This window comes from Arachis hypogaea, chromosome 20 (assembly GCF_003086295.3).
Source record: "Arachis hypogaea cultivar Tifrunner chromosome 20, arahy.Tifrunner.gnm2.J5K5, whole genome shotgun sequence".
NCBI lineage: Eukaryota > Viridiplantae > Streptophyta > Magnoliopsida > Fabales > Fabaceae > Arachis > Arachis hypogaea.
The window spans coordinates 137,724,879-137,739,230 of NC_092055.1; the positions used below are offsets into that span (position 1 = coordinate 137,724,879).

The 14,352-nt window shown below is 34.5% G+C and overlaps 2 protein-coding genes across 3 annotated transcripts; one reads left to right on the top strand and one right to left on the bottom strand.

Annotated features, from left to right (window-relative positions):
• Positions 1-220: 220 nt before the first annotated feature.
• Positions 221-3,579, top strand: LOC112782878 (fasciclin-like arabinogalactan protein 15). Its single transcript, XM_025825525.3, has 3 exons — positions 221-1,767; positions 3,101-3,244; positions 3,353-3,579. Exons 1-2 carry the CDS (start codon positions 450-452, stop codon positions 3,154-3,156), a joined length of 1,374 nt encoding a protein of 457 aa, XP_025681310.1. The 5' UTR covers positions 221-449; the 3' UTR covers positions 3,157-3,244; positions 3,353-3,579.
• Positions 3,580-11,248: 7,669 nt separating this feature from the next.
• LOC112784520 (uncharacterized) lies at positions 11,249-14,135 on the bottom strand. 2 transcript variants are annotated; one of them, XM_025827758.2, is made up of 7 exons: positions 13,811-14,135; positions 12,884-13,412; positions 12,738-12,790; positions 12,557-12,634; positions 12,380-12,458; positions 12,107-12,286; positions 11,249-11,827 (listed from the first exon to the last, which is right to left on the bottom strand). In XM_025827758.2, the coding sequence occupies exons 2-7, from the start codon at positions 13,379-13,381 to the stop codon at positions 11,450-11,452; spliced, it is 1,266 nt and encodes a 421-aa protein (XP_025683543.1). In that variant the 5' UTR covers positions 13,382-13,412; positions 13,811-14,135; the 3' UTR covers positions 11,249-11,449. The 2 variants fall into 2 exon arrangements, with proteins under 2 accessions (XP_025683543.1, XP_025683542.1); XM_025827757.2 differs by having other exon boundaries at positions 12,884-13,404; positions 13,811-13,997.
• Positions 14,136-14,352: the final 217 nt, after the last annotated feature.

Sequence of the window (14,352 nt, forward strand, 5' to 3'; positions counted from 1 at the left end):
TGCATGGATTCAGGAAAATGAATTTACTAACCGAATAGATTATTGGTAATTACACATGTTAAACGGAGAAGAGGATAAAAAAAAAAGCGGGTTTGGCGTGGCTTGAAAACAAGCAAAGAGTAGGAGGAGTAGTGAGTAGTGAGTATAATAACAGCACACCAGTTGCCGTGTGGTCCCCACATACAGGCTGTCACTGAAAGAATTGTATGCTTTCTATATTGCTAGTTTTTCATTTTACATCTAACATCTTCCCCCCCACAGTACCAGTCTCTGCACACAACCCCATTGGAACAAGAAAGAAAGAAAGAAAGAGACTCACCAGCTATACCCCACAACTCCCTCACTTTACTCTCCTCCTCCTTCTTGTTCTTGTTCTTGTTCTTGTTCTAATACAGAAAAGAAAGTCTCATTGCATTCAGTATCTGTATCCTCTTCTTCAATCCAGCGCCATGGATACCTCCGTCTATGGTGTCTGCAACCACAAGCACTTCTCCTTCTTCCTCAGTCTCGTATTCCTCGTCCCATTCCTTCTCCATTCCGCATCGTCTTCAACCTCTCCTCAGATCAACTCAAACTCCATCCTCGTCGCGCTCTTGGATTCTCACTACACCGAACTCGCCGAGCTAGTAGAGAAGGCACTACTCCTTCAGAAGCTTGAAGAAGCTGTCGGCAACCACAACATCACAATCTTCGCACCACGCAACCATGCTCTCGAGCGAGACCTCGACCCTGAGTTCAAGCGCTTCCTTCTCGAGCCTCGAAACCTCAACTCACTCCAGACCCTCCTCATGTCCCACATTCTCCCCACTCGCATCCCCTCCGACGCCTGGCCTCCCGCCGCTACCTCCGTCGTGCGCCACACAACGCTCTCCTCCGACTACCACCTTCATTTGACTACCAACTCCTCGGGACATAAGACTGTTGACTCCGCCGCCGTCCTCCACCCTGACGACGTTGTCCGCCCTGACGGTGTCATCCACGGCATCGAACGATTATTAGTTCCTCGATCCGTACAGGAAGACTTCAACCGCCGACGTAGTCTCCGCTCCATCGCCGCGGTACTACCGGAGGGAGCTCCGGAGGTGGATCCTCGCACTCACCGACTGAAGAAGCCAGCTCCAGTTCCCGCCGGAGCGCCTCCGGTTCTTCCGATCTATGATGCCATGGCTCCTGGACCATCTCTAGCTCCGGCGCCGGCACCAGGACCCGGCGGCCCCCGCCACCACTTCAACGGAGAGCGCCAGGTGAAGGACTTCATCCAGACGCTGCTGCATTACGGCGGGTACAACGAGATGGCGGACATTCTTGTAAACCTAACTTCCCTGGCAACGGAGATGGGGCGGTTGGTGTCCGAGGGTTACGTCCTAACGGTTCTGGCGCCGAACGACGAGGCCATGGCGAAGCTTACGACGGATCAATTGAGCGAACCGGGGGCGCCGGAGCAGATCATATACTATCACATCATACCGGAGTACCAGACGGAGGAGAGTATGTACAATGCCGTTAGAAGGTTCGGGAAGATTCGTTACGATACGTTGCGGTTGCCGCATAAGGTTGCGGCTCAGGAAGCTGATGGCTCTGTAAAATTCGGAAATGGCGATGGCTCTGCGTATTTGTTTGATCCTGATATCTATACGGACGGAAGGATCTCCGTCCAGGGGATCGACGGCGTTCTTTTCCCGCGGGAGGAGGAGGAGGAAGACAATAAGGCGGCGGCTCGCCGTAGAACAACCCCGCTTGTTAAAGTTGCTGCCAAGCCTAGGAGAGGTATATAACTATAAATTAATTTCCTTATTTAAGCATGAATTGATTATTGCATTGCATGATTTTGTTCCTTTCTTTTGATTATATTTGTTTGTTTATTTGGTTTTTGCTTAATTTTGGAGTATGAATTTAGTATTGAGGGACAAGCAAATTATATTAAATTATTTCTTGATTTTCAGTAGTGTGTTTTAGAATGAGTTGTAGCAGTTAGCAGTAGCCCTATGCTTGAGACAGGATTCTGATATGGAATTGCAAGCCACTATTTTGGTTCTTAAGTCTGGTTGAAGTAAGTTAAGGGGCAAGTTGTTTTGAGTTTAGAGACTTTTGTGTTTGCAACGTTAATTGCAAATTGCATAGGTAGATTCATTCTAGATTATTGATATTTGTGTCTTGGCTTATGGGAATCTAAAGAGAAATGGAGTTCAAGCCAAGTAAGGTGAGGAGGAGAACAAGTCCTTTGGTAACTTTTATATGGTGGCAATTAATTAGCATGAGAAGAAGAAGAAGGATCCTGGTGTATCTCAGTGATTTCATTCTCAAATGCATTCTGGAAAGTGCTTGAAGCAATCTTTAGATTCCTCTTACAGAAGGGAGCCAGCTGTATGCATACCCAATTCCACCTTTCACCATTGATTCTCGTGTTACTTGTGTTGGATTTCTATTTGCTTCACCCTTTATGTGCTAGCTTAGTTAGTACTTACTTGGGTTGAAACCTGAAAGCATTTGGTTTCACTTTTCACACTATTACCGGAAGAACAAAGTAGTTGTGTGCTGTGATAAATGATTGATTAGGAATTAGGAATAGGAATATGCCGCTTAATGGTGGAAGCCGCGAGGAAGTTGCCAAGGAAAATAGTACTATTAGAGATGCCAAGACAAGTGTGTGTTAACTAATGAATTCCATTTCCATCACTATGATTCTCTGTTCCTCTTTAATTAGTCCATCCATGTGATGAACGGAAGATATTAAAAGTAAATTAAGGAATAAAGATGCCAACCTGTGAGGCACATTGTCCATACCCACCGAGCCCAACCTTAGGTGCCAAAACAGTCTGTCTATGTCTCACTATTATATTATTCACCTACACCCTTTATTTTATTGCTTCATTTCATCTAATTTCACATTCCCTATATTATATTTCTTGTCAATTACTAGCATATATATTGCTTTAATTAATTGGTTATTTGATACGCTTTTAGGACGGATACAAACAAATTTCATTGCCTTCAATCATGATCTGTATATATATTTTCTTTTCCTGTGTTGAACATGTAATAGATTTGCCTCGTCATTAGTTGACTTAATCATTTTATTTTACCTAATGGCATGTGGCAGGGAAATTGATGCAAGTCGCTTGTGACATGCTTGGAGCTTTTGGCTCAGTCTGCTAATGAAATCGCCATTCCAACTAATCGCTGAAAAAAAAAGATTTAAAAAAAAAAAATAAAGAGTGAATTTGTGTACACAAGTTGAGGAATGGTAAGCTTTTTACCCCCACCCAGTCACCCACCATTTATTGCTTTATTTGATTTCCTTTGATGACAGAAAAATCTGATCAATATTTTCTTTTTCACATGGATTATGCAGTTGTAGAGAGTTAATACAAAAGTTGCCCAAAAAAAAAAAGCGATTACGTTGCAGGATTTCGGTGGACATACAGAAGAAGACAACGATTTTTCTGTCATTTTGTTTCATACTGTAATTACATATCATTTTTTTATTAAATTTTTATCTTATGTTGGTAATGTCTCTGTAATCTGTATGCATAAATAACCTTGGAATACGACACTTCATCACGGGTTGCAATTTGCATACTTTTCTTTCCTTTCCTTTTTCCCTTCTTTTTATTAAATTTTTTTCTGTTTGTTTGTGAATCAAATTCATACATGACCTACTTGTTACTTCTCTATTTATTATATTTATTTATATTATTGCTATTAAGCCTTCCAAATTCAACTCCATTTTACAACTTTCTTCCTACAACCAACTATGAAATGGACCTCTCAGCAGAACACTTAAAGAAAAAATAAAAAAATAAAAAACAAGGACCTCTGAACTGAGCTGAACATTAGAAAACAAGGACTTAAAATGGAGTTTTGCTTTGTGTGTTGGTGGAGGCAGTCTCTATTATTTTTCATTAGGGAAGCTGTTAGAGGGTTATTTCACGGAAATCCATACTTATGGTGACAAATAGCACTGTATTAATGAAAAAGAAAATAGTTGTTGGATTATTTATTTCATGAATAAGACACCCTTCATGTTCTTACATAGCGGGGCCTCCCAAGGTGTCGGTCACTATATAATACTCACATTATTCTTTTCTTTTGTGGTTTTCTTTTTTTCTTTTGGTTTTAAGGGGGGTGTTTCGGCAGTGACTAATATTGAATAAAGTCTCTTATGTCACGTTTATGCCTTATTACTAGAAATAGTGGTATTTGCTATATAAAAGCTGGCCCCAACTGTAGTATCATTCCTTGATTGCCCAACAAATTATTCTCCCTCATCACTTCATATTTTTTTCTCAAGGGAAACAAAAGTCGTAGAACCTAACAACCCCACATTGAAACCGAGAGAATAAGACGTAACAAAATCATCACTTGAGACAGAAAGACCAACAAACAAAATACAGCACTAATAACTATTCAAGCTATTGTTCATTCGATCACAATCATATAGCAAGGGTTTATTAAATTTTCGATTCTTTCGAGTTAACTTGCTTGTAAGCTCAAACCTAAGTAAATTCAGGTGATCTGAGCTTAATAACGTTGGAAAATTTGCAAAAATCCTATGTGAAAATTAGTCACAAAATCAACTACTATGTATTTGTGTATAAATATATATTTAGTTTAATTTATTTTTAATATAAATTTTATATTTTAATATATCTTTCATACGAATAATTAATTTAATGACTGATTTTTTTGTGTACCCTAAATATAGTTGGAAAAATTTACTACTTCAAAACAAACCACCCCCCCCCCCCCCCAAAATATCGATCTACTATGTCAAAACATGGAATAAACTAGAGAATTTTTTAATTAGATTTTTCTTTAAAAAATTGCTATATATTCATTTTATCAGGAATTTATTTTATAATACATAGTTAGATGCTACAACTAGTTTTAAGTTTTGTATCATTGTTTTTTTCCTACTAAACCCTATGACTTTGTGATTATTTGTCTAAACTTCTCGAATTTAGATATAAACTGTCGATTTTAATTACCTTTAACACGAGATTTTTTATTTAATAAAAACTAGCTTTTATTATTTGTGACGATCATAAAATTACTTTTTTTCAAAAATTTAAATTAATAGGATGAGATACATAAGTGATTGATGATATCTCTAATACACTTTCTTACAAAAAAGCTTCTTTTTGGAATCTTTCAGTCATAAAAATTTTTGATATTTTATCAAAAAATTATTTTTTCTAAAAATTTAAATTAATAGGATGAATAGTTATATCTTTATCGGTGACAGTTACCCAAAGCTTGCAATATAGAACTATTTTGTGGACATGTGGTTCTGATTATTCTTGGCTTCTAGTATTTACAGCAAAGGCACGTTTTACACTGCTTGAACAAAAGAAGGGAATGCTGTCATCCTTAGTTTTAAAGTCTAGCTTTGCGGGTTCCTCAAGTAACAGGATCCATGGCCAAATTAAATATCAAGTCACAATTTGTGAAGAAAACTATATATATGACCAAGTCTTAGATTTGATGTTGTAAAGAAAATTGCCACTCATCTCATGGATGCATGGTTCTTCTCCTATAAGCATGGTTGTTGCCTTGCACTTTGCTTGCTTCAAAAGGACATAATAAGAAGCAAAAGTTTATTTTATATAACTTTTATCACATATACTTTATAAATTTTAATTGTTCATATAGTACAATACTAATTGAAAGTAAGCTAAAGCCTAAAGGCGATTTTTTTTTTCATCATTTATCATGCATTAATGAATATATCAAAGCATTTTATTCTACCTTTTTTTTTCTTTCTTAATTTATAGTATTCCTCACTAACTCATCAAGCAATGTCACAAAGGCAAAGAATTGTGGCACGGTAGATAGCCATAGATTTTGGGAGAGTGATTTTTCAATCACAATTGACAACATATGTTATATAAAGTAAGGTCACTTATTGGTACGGGTGTACATGGACCGAGCCACATCGAATTTGGCTTAACTCAGACCCGACTCAAAATATAAACCGGCCCTAATTTTTAGATCCTAACTCGATTCTTGACTTGATGAAACCTACGCACCTTCGGGGCGGGTGAAAACCGGGTAAAAACCGGGTGAAAATTTGGTCTTTAGCATGTAAAAATCACCTAATCTCCAACCATTATTTCACAATTCACATAGTAAAATTCACTTAAAAAATATAACAAGAACCAACCCTTCTCTAAAATTAAAGCATAACCATAATCAATACTAATATTGTCTAATAAAACCAAATATTTAAATAATTACAAATAACACAATATTATGCATTCGTGTAAAGTCTTATGCATTTTAAATATAAAACATTAACTTATAATCTTATAATGACTAATAACATAAAATATTAAGGTTTACAATATTTAAATTCCACGTAAGAATAGCCATCATCCATCACTAATAATACAAAATATTAATTGTGTATGATGACCGAGTCACCGGACCGAATTCGAGTGACCCAAGCTATGGTCCGGATCGGACTCAAAATAATGACCGGATCTATTTTTGAGACCCTTACCCGATCTTAAACCCGATAAAATTACACTAAATTAACCCCTAAAGTATTTGGGGCCGAACCGGACCATATACACCCCTACTTATTGGCATCAAATATGTTGATGCAAATATCTACCATTCATTTTGTATACCTTCACGTAGGGACATACAATTGCAGGTTGAGAAATAATATCATTAGAAAGTAATGATATACTACATGCACATAAAAAAATCAGTTACTAATACTAATTAGTCATTATGTATAGAAATACATATTTAGTATTTTATAAAAAGTATTTATCATTGTACTGTAAATAAATTTCATTATTCGTCTATTTGATGATTTGATTATTATAATATAACAAATTTGATTATTTTGGTGACTAATTATTTAATTAAAAAATGTGTAAATTGATATATGTAAATAATAAATAAAAAATATTAGGTGAATAAGTTATTTTTATAATCAAGTTTAACGAAAATTTTTTTCTTCTTATGTGTCTCTTTTAATTAATTTTGATTATACCAATAAATTATAAGACCAACTTGGTCGAATTTAATTACCAAAGTAATTTGATCATGTAACATCATTTTATATAAATATATAATAGTTAATTTTAGTGGTTAATTTTAATATTTTTGTTCACACAAATAAAAATTAGTTGGTCGCTGATTAGTTGCCATTGGACAAAAAATTCTTAGAATAAATATTCAAAAGTCCTCTAAAATTATTTCTATATTATTTTAAAGGGAGACTAAGTTGTTTTAAAGTATATATTTTTGAGAATTTAATTATTTTATAATAACATTTGTTAATGACTTATTTATTCAACATACATGTTAGAAAATTGGTTAAAAGTAACAGAAAAACTAATTTATCTGACAAAAATAATTCTCAAAAATTTTTTAAAAATAAAAATTTATTAAAAACCAAAAGGTCCTATGTAAAATTTATTAAGGACTAATATGGGTATTCATTATTCAATCAAACTCTTCAAACCAAATAACTCGTCAAGGACAAAAGGGAGACCACCGTATGAATGATTAAATTGTACATTCTGACAAAATAAATAAATAAATTATTAATAAATAAATAAACTGAATGTACTGGAAAATCACTTATTTTTGTTGTCTCGGTTGTCACCTAGCACAGATCTTAATATTTGATGTAAGATTCGGTTATGTTATTTTCTCGATGGAATTACACAGGTTAAGAACGAAGCTATGTCACTTTGAATTAGAAACCCCCACGTACAGTAATTGTGTTTAATCACATGTGCAAGTTCATTTCATGGTGTGTGTGTTTTCAGTCTTTTATTATTATTATTATTATTATTATTATTATTATTATTGGTTGTGTTGTGTACTTCACTCCTTTGGTGTCTTTCTGTGTATTTTTATCTTTTATTTTCCGAAAATATGTGCTAGTAATGGAGGAAGACCTTATTCTATTCCTTTAATAACGAAAAGGAATAGGAAAAAGAATGGTGGAAGAAAATGTAACTAAAATATGATAATATGATTGGTTCAAAACCAAAAATTATTATTTTTTAAGCGGAACTGGATTCCCATCAAATTTTTTTGTACTAGATTCTTTTAGAAATTGTTTTTTCTTTTGAAGTTTAGTCTATTTCAGTAGCTTTGTCTACAATTTATCATCTTTGTTAATATTCGATCTTAAGTCTCAGATCTAAAATATCATGCTAATATAACTAATTGCTTTAACTCAATGTTGGAATAACAATTTATTTATTTAACAACTTTTTTATCTTAGTGATTTTAATCGTTTGGGGTAAAAAAGACTCCTCTATTTTTATCTCGAAGTTTTTTTCGGTTAAAATTTATCATAAAGAAAAAAAAAAATTGAAAAGTAAAAACGGAGTAATCAAATTGGGGGAAGAAAAGAAAAATACTACAGCTTAAAGGATCTAATACCTTTAAGTTTGGACTTTGGAGGGAATGAAGGATGTTATGTTAGGCCAATTTCTCTTTGTCAAAATTTAAAAGTAGAATAAATGGAGTTTATTTAGGTTTTATGTTTGCAGAATTTTATTTTTTTAAATTTATTATTCTAATATTTATTCCATTAACTTCATATGTTGAGCCATAATTTAATTATCAGAAACTAAATAAATAAATAATGGAGTCTTTTTCTTTGGACATAAATATTGATGATTTCAGACATGATGTATCTTTTTGGTGGGTACGGATTCGATTTGCTAACTTCTTTTGGACACTAAAACGCCAAAAATTTGTTTAACTTATTGATGCACCTAAATATCTACAAATGAAAATTTTACTTTTTATTGGGATTTATTTGGTAATCATATTAAAAAAGAGGGGTCATATTATAATTTTTTAACTTACACCTTTAGTTTTAGTTTTACCGTTTACTCATTAGATGATAGGGTCCGGATAACTGAACCTTATGCTTCTCATCTCCATTTCTGCTTCTCCCAATCTGAAAATAAGATTTAGGATGCTAAATGAAAAAAAAAAACGTGAAAAACACTAAAGTTAAAATGAGAGAAAAGAAACTGAGGTCTTTAACCTTTGAGACTCTCTTGAATCATGTTCTGACACTCTTTTATGGTTGTGCTGCCATTGTTGGATGAGTCAGTGCCAGTAAATAGTTTGTCATTCGAAGTGGTTGTGTTACTTTCACATGGAGGTATTTAATGAATGCTTTATATATAGTTACGTGAGAGTAAGGCAGGAAAGGCACCGCACGGATTTAGACGGTACAGATCTGGGCAAATGAAAAGGTCGCCTAGTAGTTGATGATAAGAGCACTACGATGGCGGCCGCAACGCAGATCTGGATTGTTTTTCTTTTCTGTTTGGTTGTTTTAATTTTGTTACCAAAAAAATTTAATAAAATTAACCTTGTTCCTCATGAGCCTGGCAACACCGAAATATCCAGCTCCCAAATCCTTTACAGCCTCGTATTTGTCCATAGTGATCACAATTAACCATCGAAACCCTCAATTGGATCCTCAACAGAGACACTAACGGAATTAAAATAAAATCAGAGGGTCATTCTGTCTATCAATTCGATCAAAAGGGTACCTAAAACTGGTCGCTTTTCACTAAATAGAAATTTGTTTGTTAATCTGTTTTGATTTTGTATAAAATTAGGGATAGAAAGAGAGAGAAAGAGAATACGATTAGAAAAATGATGGAGAAGAGAGAGGAATGAAATTGGAATCCATAGCTGCCGGCACCCTCAATCTATCTCTCCCTCTCTCTCAACCGTCCGATGGATTCGATCTTGGGCGCGATCAACGCCTGAGGTCTATCTCCTCTCGACGCACGACCTCTCCGATCCAACAATACCACTCTCCACACTGAATCTCCGCCTCCTCATCCAGCGACTAGAATCGCATTCCCTTCAGATCCGATCCAAGGTCTAATGCTACATCCTCTCCTACTGCAACAACTTTGAGTCACTCTTTTCTCTCGCCAATGACCTCGTTTTTCAGTCCCAGCTTTTCTCCGACGACCTCGCTGGAGTCCTCAAACTCATCTCCGACAAGATGGTTGATGCTGGGGTGCGCGAGATTGTAGCGAAGATTAGGGAGAAGAGGATGAAGAGAGGGCTGAAGGTGGCATTTAACATAACATGAGATACTTAATTCTAATTAATTTAAATTTACATATTTTTAATCTTTTGATATAAACCCACATATATTTCTGATATAATAACAATAACTATAAAAAAAATAATTTTTAAAGTAATTCCACTAACACAAAAGCTGCAAAATATACTAATTAGCCAATTATATTAAATTACATTTAGGATGATCTTCACTCTTGGACTAAAAAAATATAAAAAATCTAATGACTATTCAATAAAAATGCACACCAATAAACCAAACAAGTTTTTGGCGTTTTGGTGCACAAACCTGTTGGGCGTACTGAATTCGTGCCTCTCTTTGGTATCAATTTTTATTTTTGGTCAGATCTCTTTGGTAATTTCTGTATGAATTTAAGATTTTTCTTTTGATAATTTTTGTTTTTTTGATAATTGAATTTAAGGTTTCTATATACTATAGACCCACTTAATTTATTTTTGGTCATAGGCCCATTAAAGAATACTTAGATATTTTGCTTCAACATGGATTGTTAGGTGGCCCAAAAATGGTGTCTATCCAACAGAGGCTACACGCCTACACCAAAATTTTAAAGATAATATACATTAGTATGCATCTTAATACGTTGCATTGGAGGCGAGCTTTTGTACCGATGGCCTATTTGTTGGCTTCGTATAGCTACATTCTAGGTTCGATTCTCAATTGTAGTTGGGTGTGATAGAACCTGAATTGTGTGTGGGAGTGTGGTGTGTGTGAGTGGGTAATGTCTAGGATTGGAGACGGTTAAATCCATCAATAAAAAAAAAAAATACGTTGCATTGCATCGGATTCCAACCTTGGCAATGCCAAATAATTGATAAGAACCCTTAAGCATGTGAGGCGTGTGAGTGGATAGTATATGAGTTTGTGATATAATACCTAGAATTAAAATTTATCTTTTTGTAATATTTATTATAGGATATTATGTCTTTATTATTTTGATTTCTTAGTACTTATTAATACTCTTTTATATTGTATAATTTTTTATACAACCACACAGACCTTTTTTCCAATGCTGTCTCTTTCCCTTTCTAACACTCTAAATGAAACACAATCACAAAAAGCATTGGCGAGGAGTACATGCTTGAAAGATTCCTATTTGCTACAGATCCAAACCCAAATGTGATGCACATTTCATAACATAAAAGCAATAACTATCTCTTATTCATATAGCAGCTAAAAATGAATAATGTCTTGCTAAATATAACGAATTAATTACATTCTAATATACATAAATGTCAAAAGGATAATATAAAACAGCTCTTATTTGCATTACACAATCAAGAAGCAAATTAAACTCCATTATTCACATTAACAATGAAATAAATAACTATATTACTACACTCCCACGGTAACCACATATGATACAACTTCAGGTGCAGTCGAATTCAATATCACTGCACCATTCTGTGCAACATCTGTTTCAGATTTCAGCTCCATGTTATTATTTACATCTTGGTTTTGGCATTCTTCACTGCTTCCTTTGGTACCTTTGATTTCCCGAGACTGCACCTTGCTTTGTGTTCTTGTGATTGCTTTCTTTGAGATCACTTCTTTGTTAGTGTGACCCTTTCCCTTTGACTTGTTTGAATTTGAATCATTCTGTTGCTGCTGCTTCTCTTTCACTTTGGATTTTTCTTCTTCTGAGTTGTTGTTCTTCATAGTAGACTCTTTGTTCCTTCCAAGCTTCGGCGATCTTGGCCGTGTTGTTGGAATCTAATTCGCACACCAAATATAAACTCATAAGTAAGAGGATTCTCTAGAAAGAGTTAGAATCTAGAAGAAATGGTGATAAATTGTGTCATGAAACTCTTGAGTTTTACCAAATATAAAAGTTTAAGTTGATCACTTTTGGTTTTACCAAAGATCAAACTCTGGAGTTTTTGGACATAAAACTTTAATACCATATCATGAATACAGTCATCCCAAAAGTTTAAGCTGATAGGAGAAAGTAACATTAATAGTTATAACTCTTAACATTGGTTAACATCTAACCTTCTTGAGTTCAACTTTTGGAGGTGGTTCCTTATAGAAGATTGGCATTGGAGTGGCTTTGAATACCATGGTCTTCCTCAATTGCTTGATCTCTGCCTCTTGATTCTCCTTTGATTTTGCTTGCTGATTAGTCTTCTCTGCTTCCTTTGCTTGAATCTTCTCCTCTAACTTGGTGAAAAACTAAGCAAGAAAGACAAAGTTTAGTGATTCAGTATCTGGCAGTTAGTTATGATAATGGTAACAACATCATATCAATAAGGTTAAAGCAAGAACCTCCTTTCGCTTTTCGGCTCTTTCTTCTAATCTGAAGGAAAATCCAGAACCACTGGTCTTCTGACTAGGAGTAGCACTTCTGATAAACAATTACATGAACAAGAATGAGAAATTCAAGAACAAACATGACATAAAGTTTTCTCATTTCTCATGGTAATAGAGTACTACAACACATACGAAGTTGTGGAATGAGAATCATCATCCTCTTTGTTTGGTTTTGGTGTTTTCTCCGGATTTGAAATCTCATCAACGGGTCTGCAATAAAGTTAAAGAAAAGGAGTAATAGTCAATTAGTCTAATCTGTATAGTAATTAATGCAAAGCAATCTCATGAATAATTTTCATAATGTAAAGATTACAGTGCTGCCTCAGTTGTATGGTTCTTCTTGCTAACTGGAATAGTCCTTCCAAACTGTTATACAGAAAACAGAACGATGCAAGATCATGAAAATGAACAATTAAAGAAGGAAATCATGTTGGAAAGAAAAGAAGAAAAAGAAACTACCACAGAGGTTTTTGAATTAGGCATGGATGCCAATGAGGCCCTCCGGTTAGTTTTCGGCTTTTCGTCCTTCGCTTTAATTCCATGTTTTGGTTTTGTCCTAGTGTTTGAGGGATATCCATCAAAGCTTTTGAGCATGCCTTCTTCGCGGCCGAGTTTGGCTTTGGCCGGGAAAGAAAGGCTCTGAGAAAGGGTTGGCCTTTGTTTCTGAGAGATTGAAGTTGGAAGCTTCTTCAAGATTGGTTTATCCTTGGAAGATTTTTTGTTCTTGGAACCAACACTAGCTCTTCCACCACTTGCTTCCTTAGTATGTTTTGAAGCTTTACTTGCAGAACAAGTTATAGAGGCCTCAACAGCATCATTAGAATTGGGGCAATCTGATTCTGCTTCTATGGTTTTGGATAATTCATTTCCAACTTGGTTCTTTGTATTCTCCTTATTAGTTGTCATCCCAATTATGCGTTTCTCTATCTCCACAGCAACACCGTTTTCAGATTCCATTGAAGTAGTTGAAGGATGACCAACTGTTAATCTAAAATGTAAAAATAGTTTACATTACACTATAAGAATCAAGGCATTAAATGGAACTGTAGACACACTATGCTATTGCAATTCAACAAAATCTCAGAATTCAGAAATACAAGTTTAAGGATAACTTTCTCAGAACACCCCTACATATTATATTCACAATAATTTCAACTATAATGTAAATTCTTTAGCATCTGAATTAAGAAATACTGCAGCTGTTTTCATGAAAAGATCTAGCAGAAATCTGATAGGAATGTGAGGTATAAAAGGCTGGTTGATCTAATGTTTAAAAGCTCACATAATTGAATAAAAACAAGCATTCGATGGATCAAATCAGAACATAATACAAGACAAAATGTAACAAGAAGAAGAAAGTAATGATGAATATTGTAGAATACATACATTGGTGAATGGGGATTAGTAGAGAGAAGAGAGTAGAATATGATGATGCGGTTTGGTTCAAGAGCAAGAGAGGAAGTGGTTTGGTTTTGTGAACGAAGAGAAGAGAGAGAATGGATTTGTGTAATGAAGTGAAAGTGAAGTGGAACAGACACACAGGTTCAAGTGAGTGAGACATAATAATATGTAATTTAATTTAATTATTAGCTTAAGACGAAATGAATATTATACCCCTCCCCTATAGAATATGTCCTTTACTTTCCTCTGGTTTAACTGTCATTTCTCAGCCTCAATTTGGAAAGGCAACCCACACAAGCTCTTGTTCCTTATCCTTTTCCTTCATATTATTACCAACTTAATTTATACACTTACTTTCATGTATTTTTTTTTTTTTTTGAATATATCTACTTTTAATATTAAAATTATTGATACATAATGAGAGAAGATAAAAAATTTATCTTTTATAGAAATTATACAAAGAAAATATAATGTAAATATTATTTCTCTGATTTAAATACACTCTTGTCATAACTGTTATCCATCAT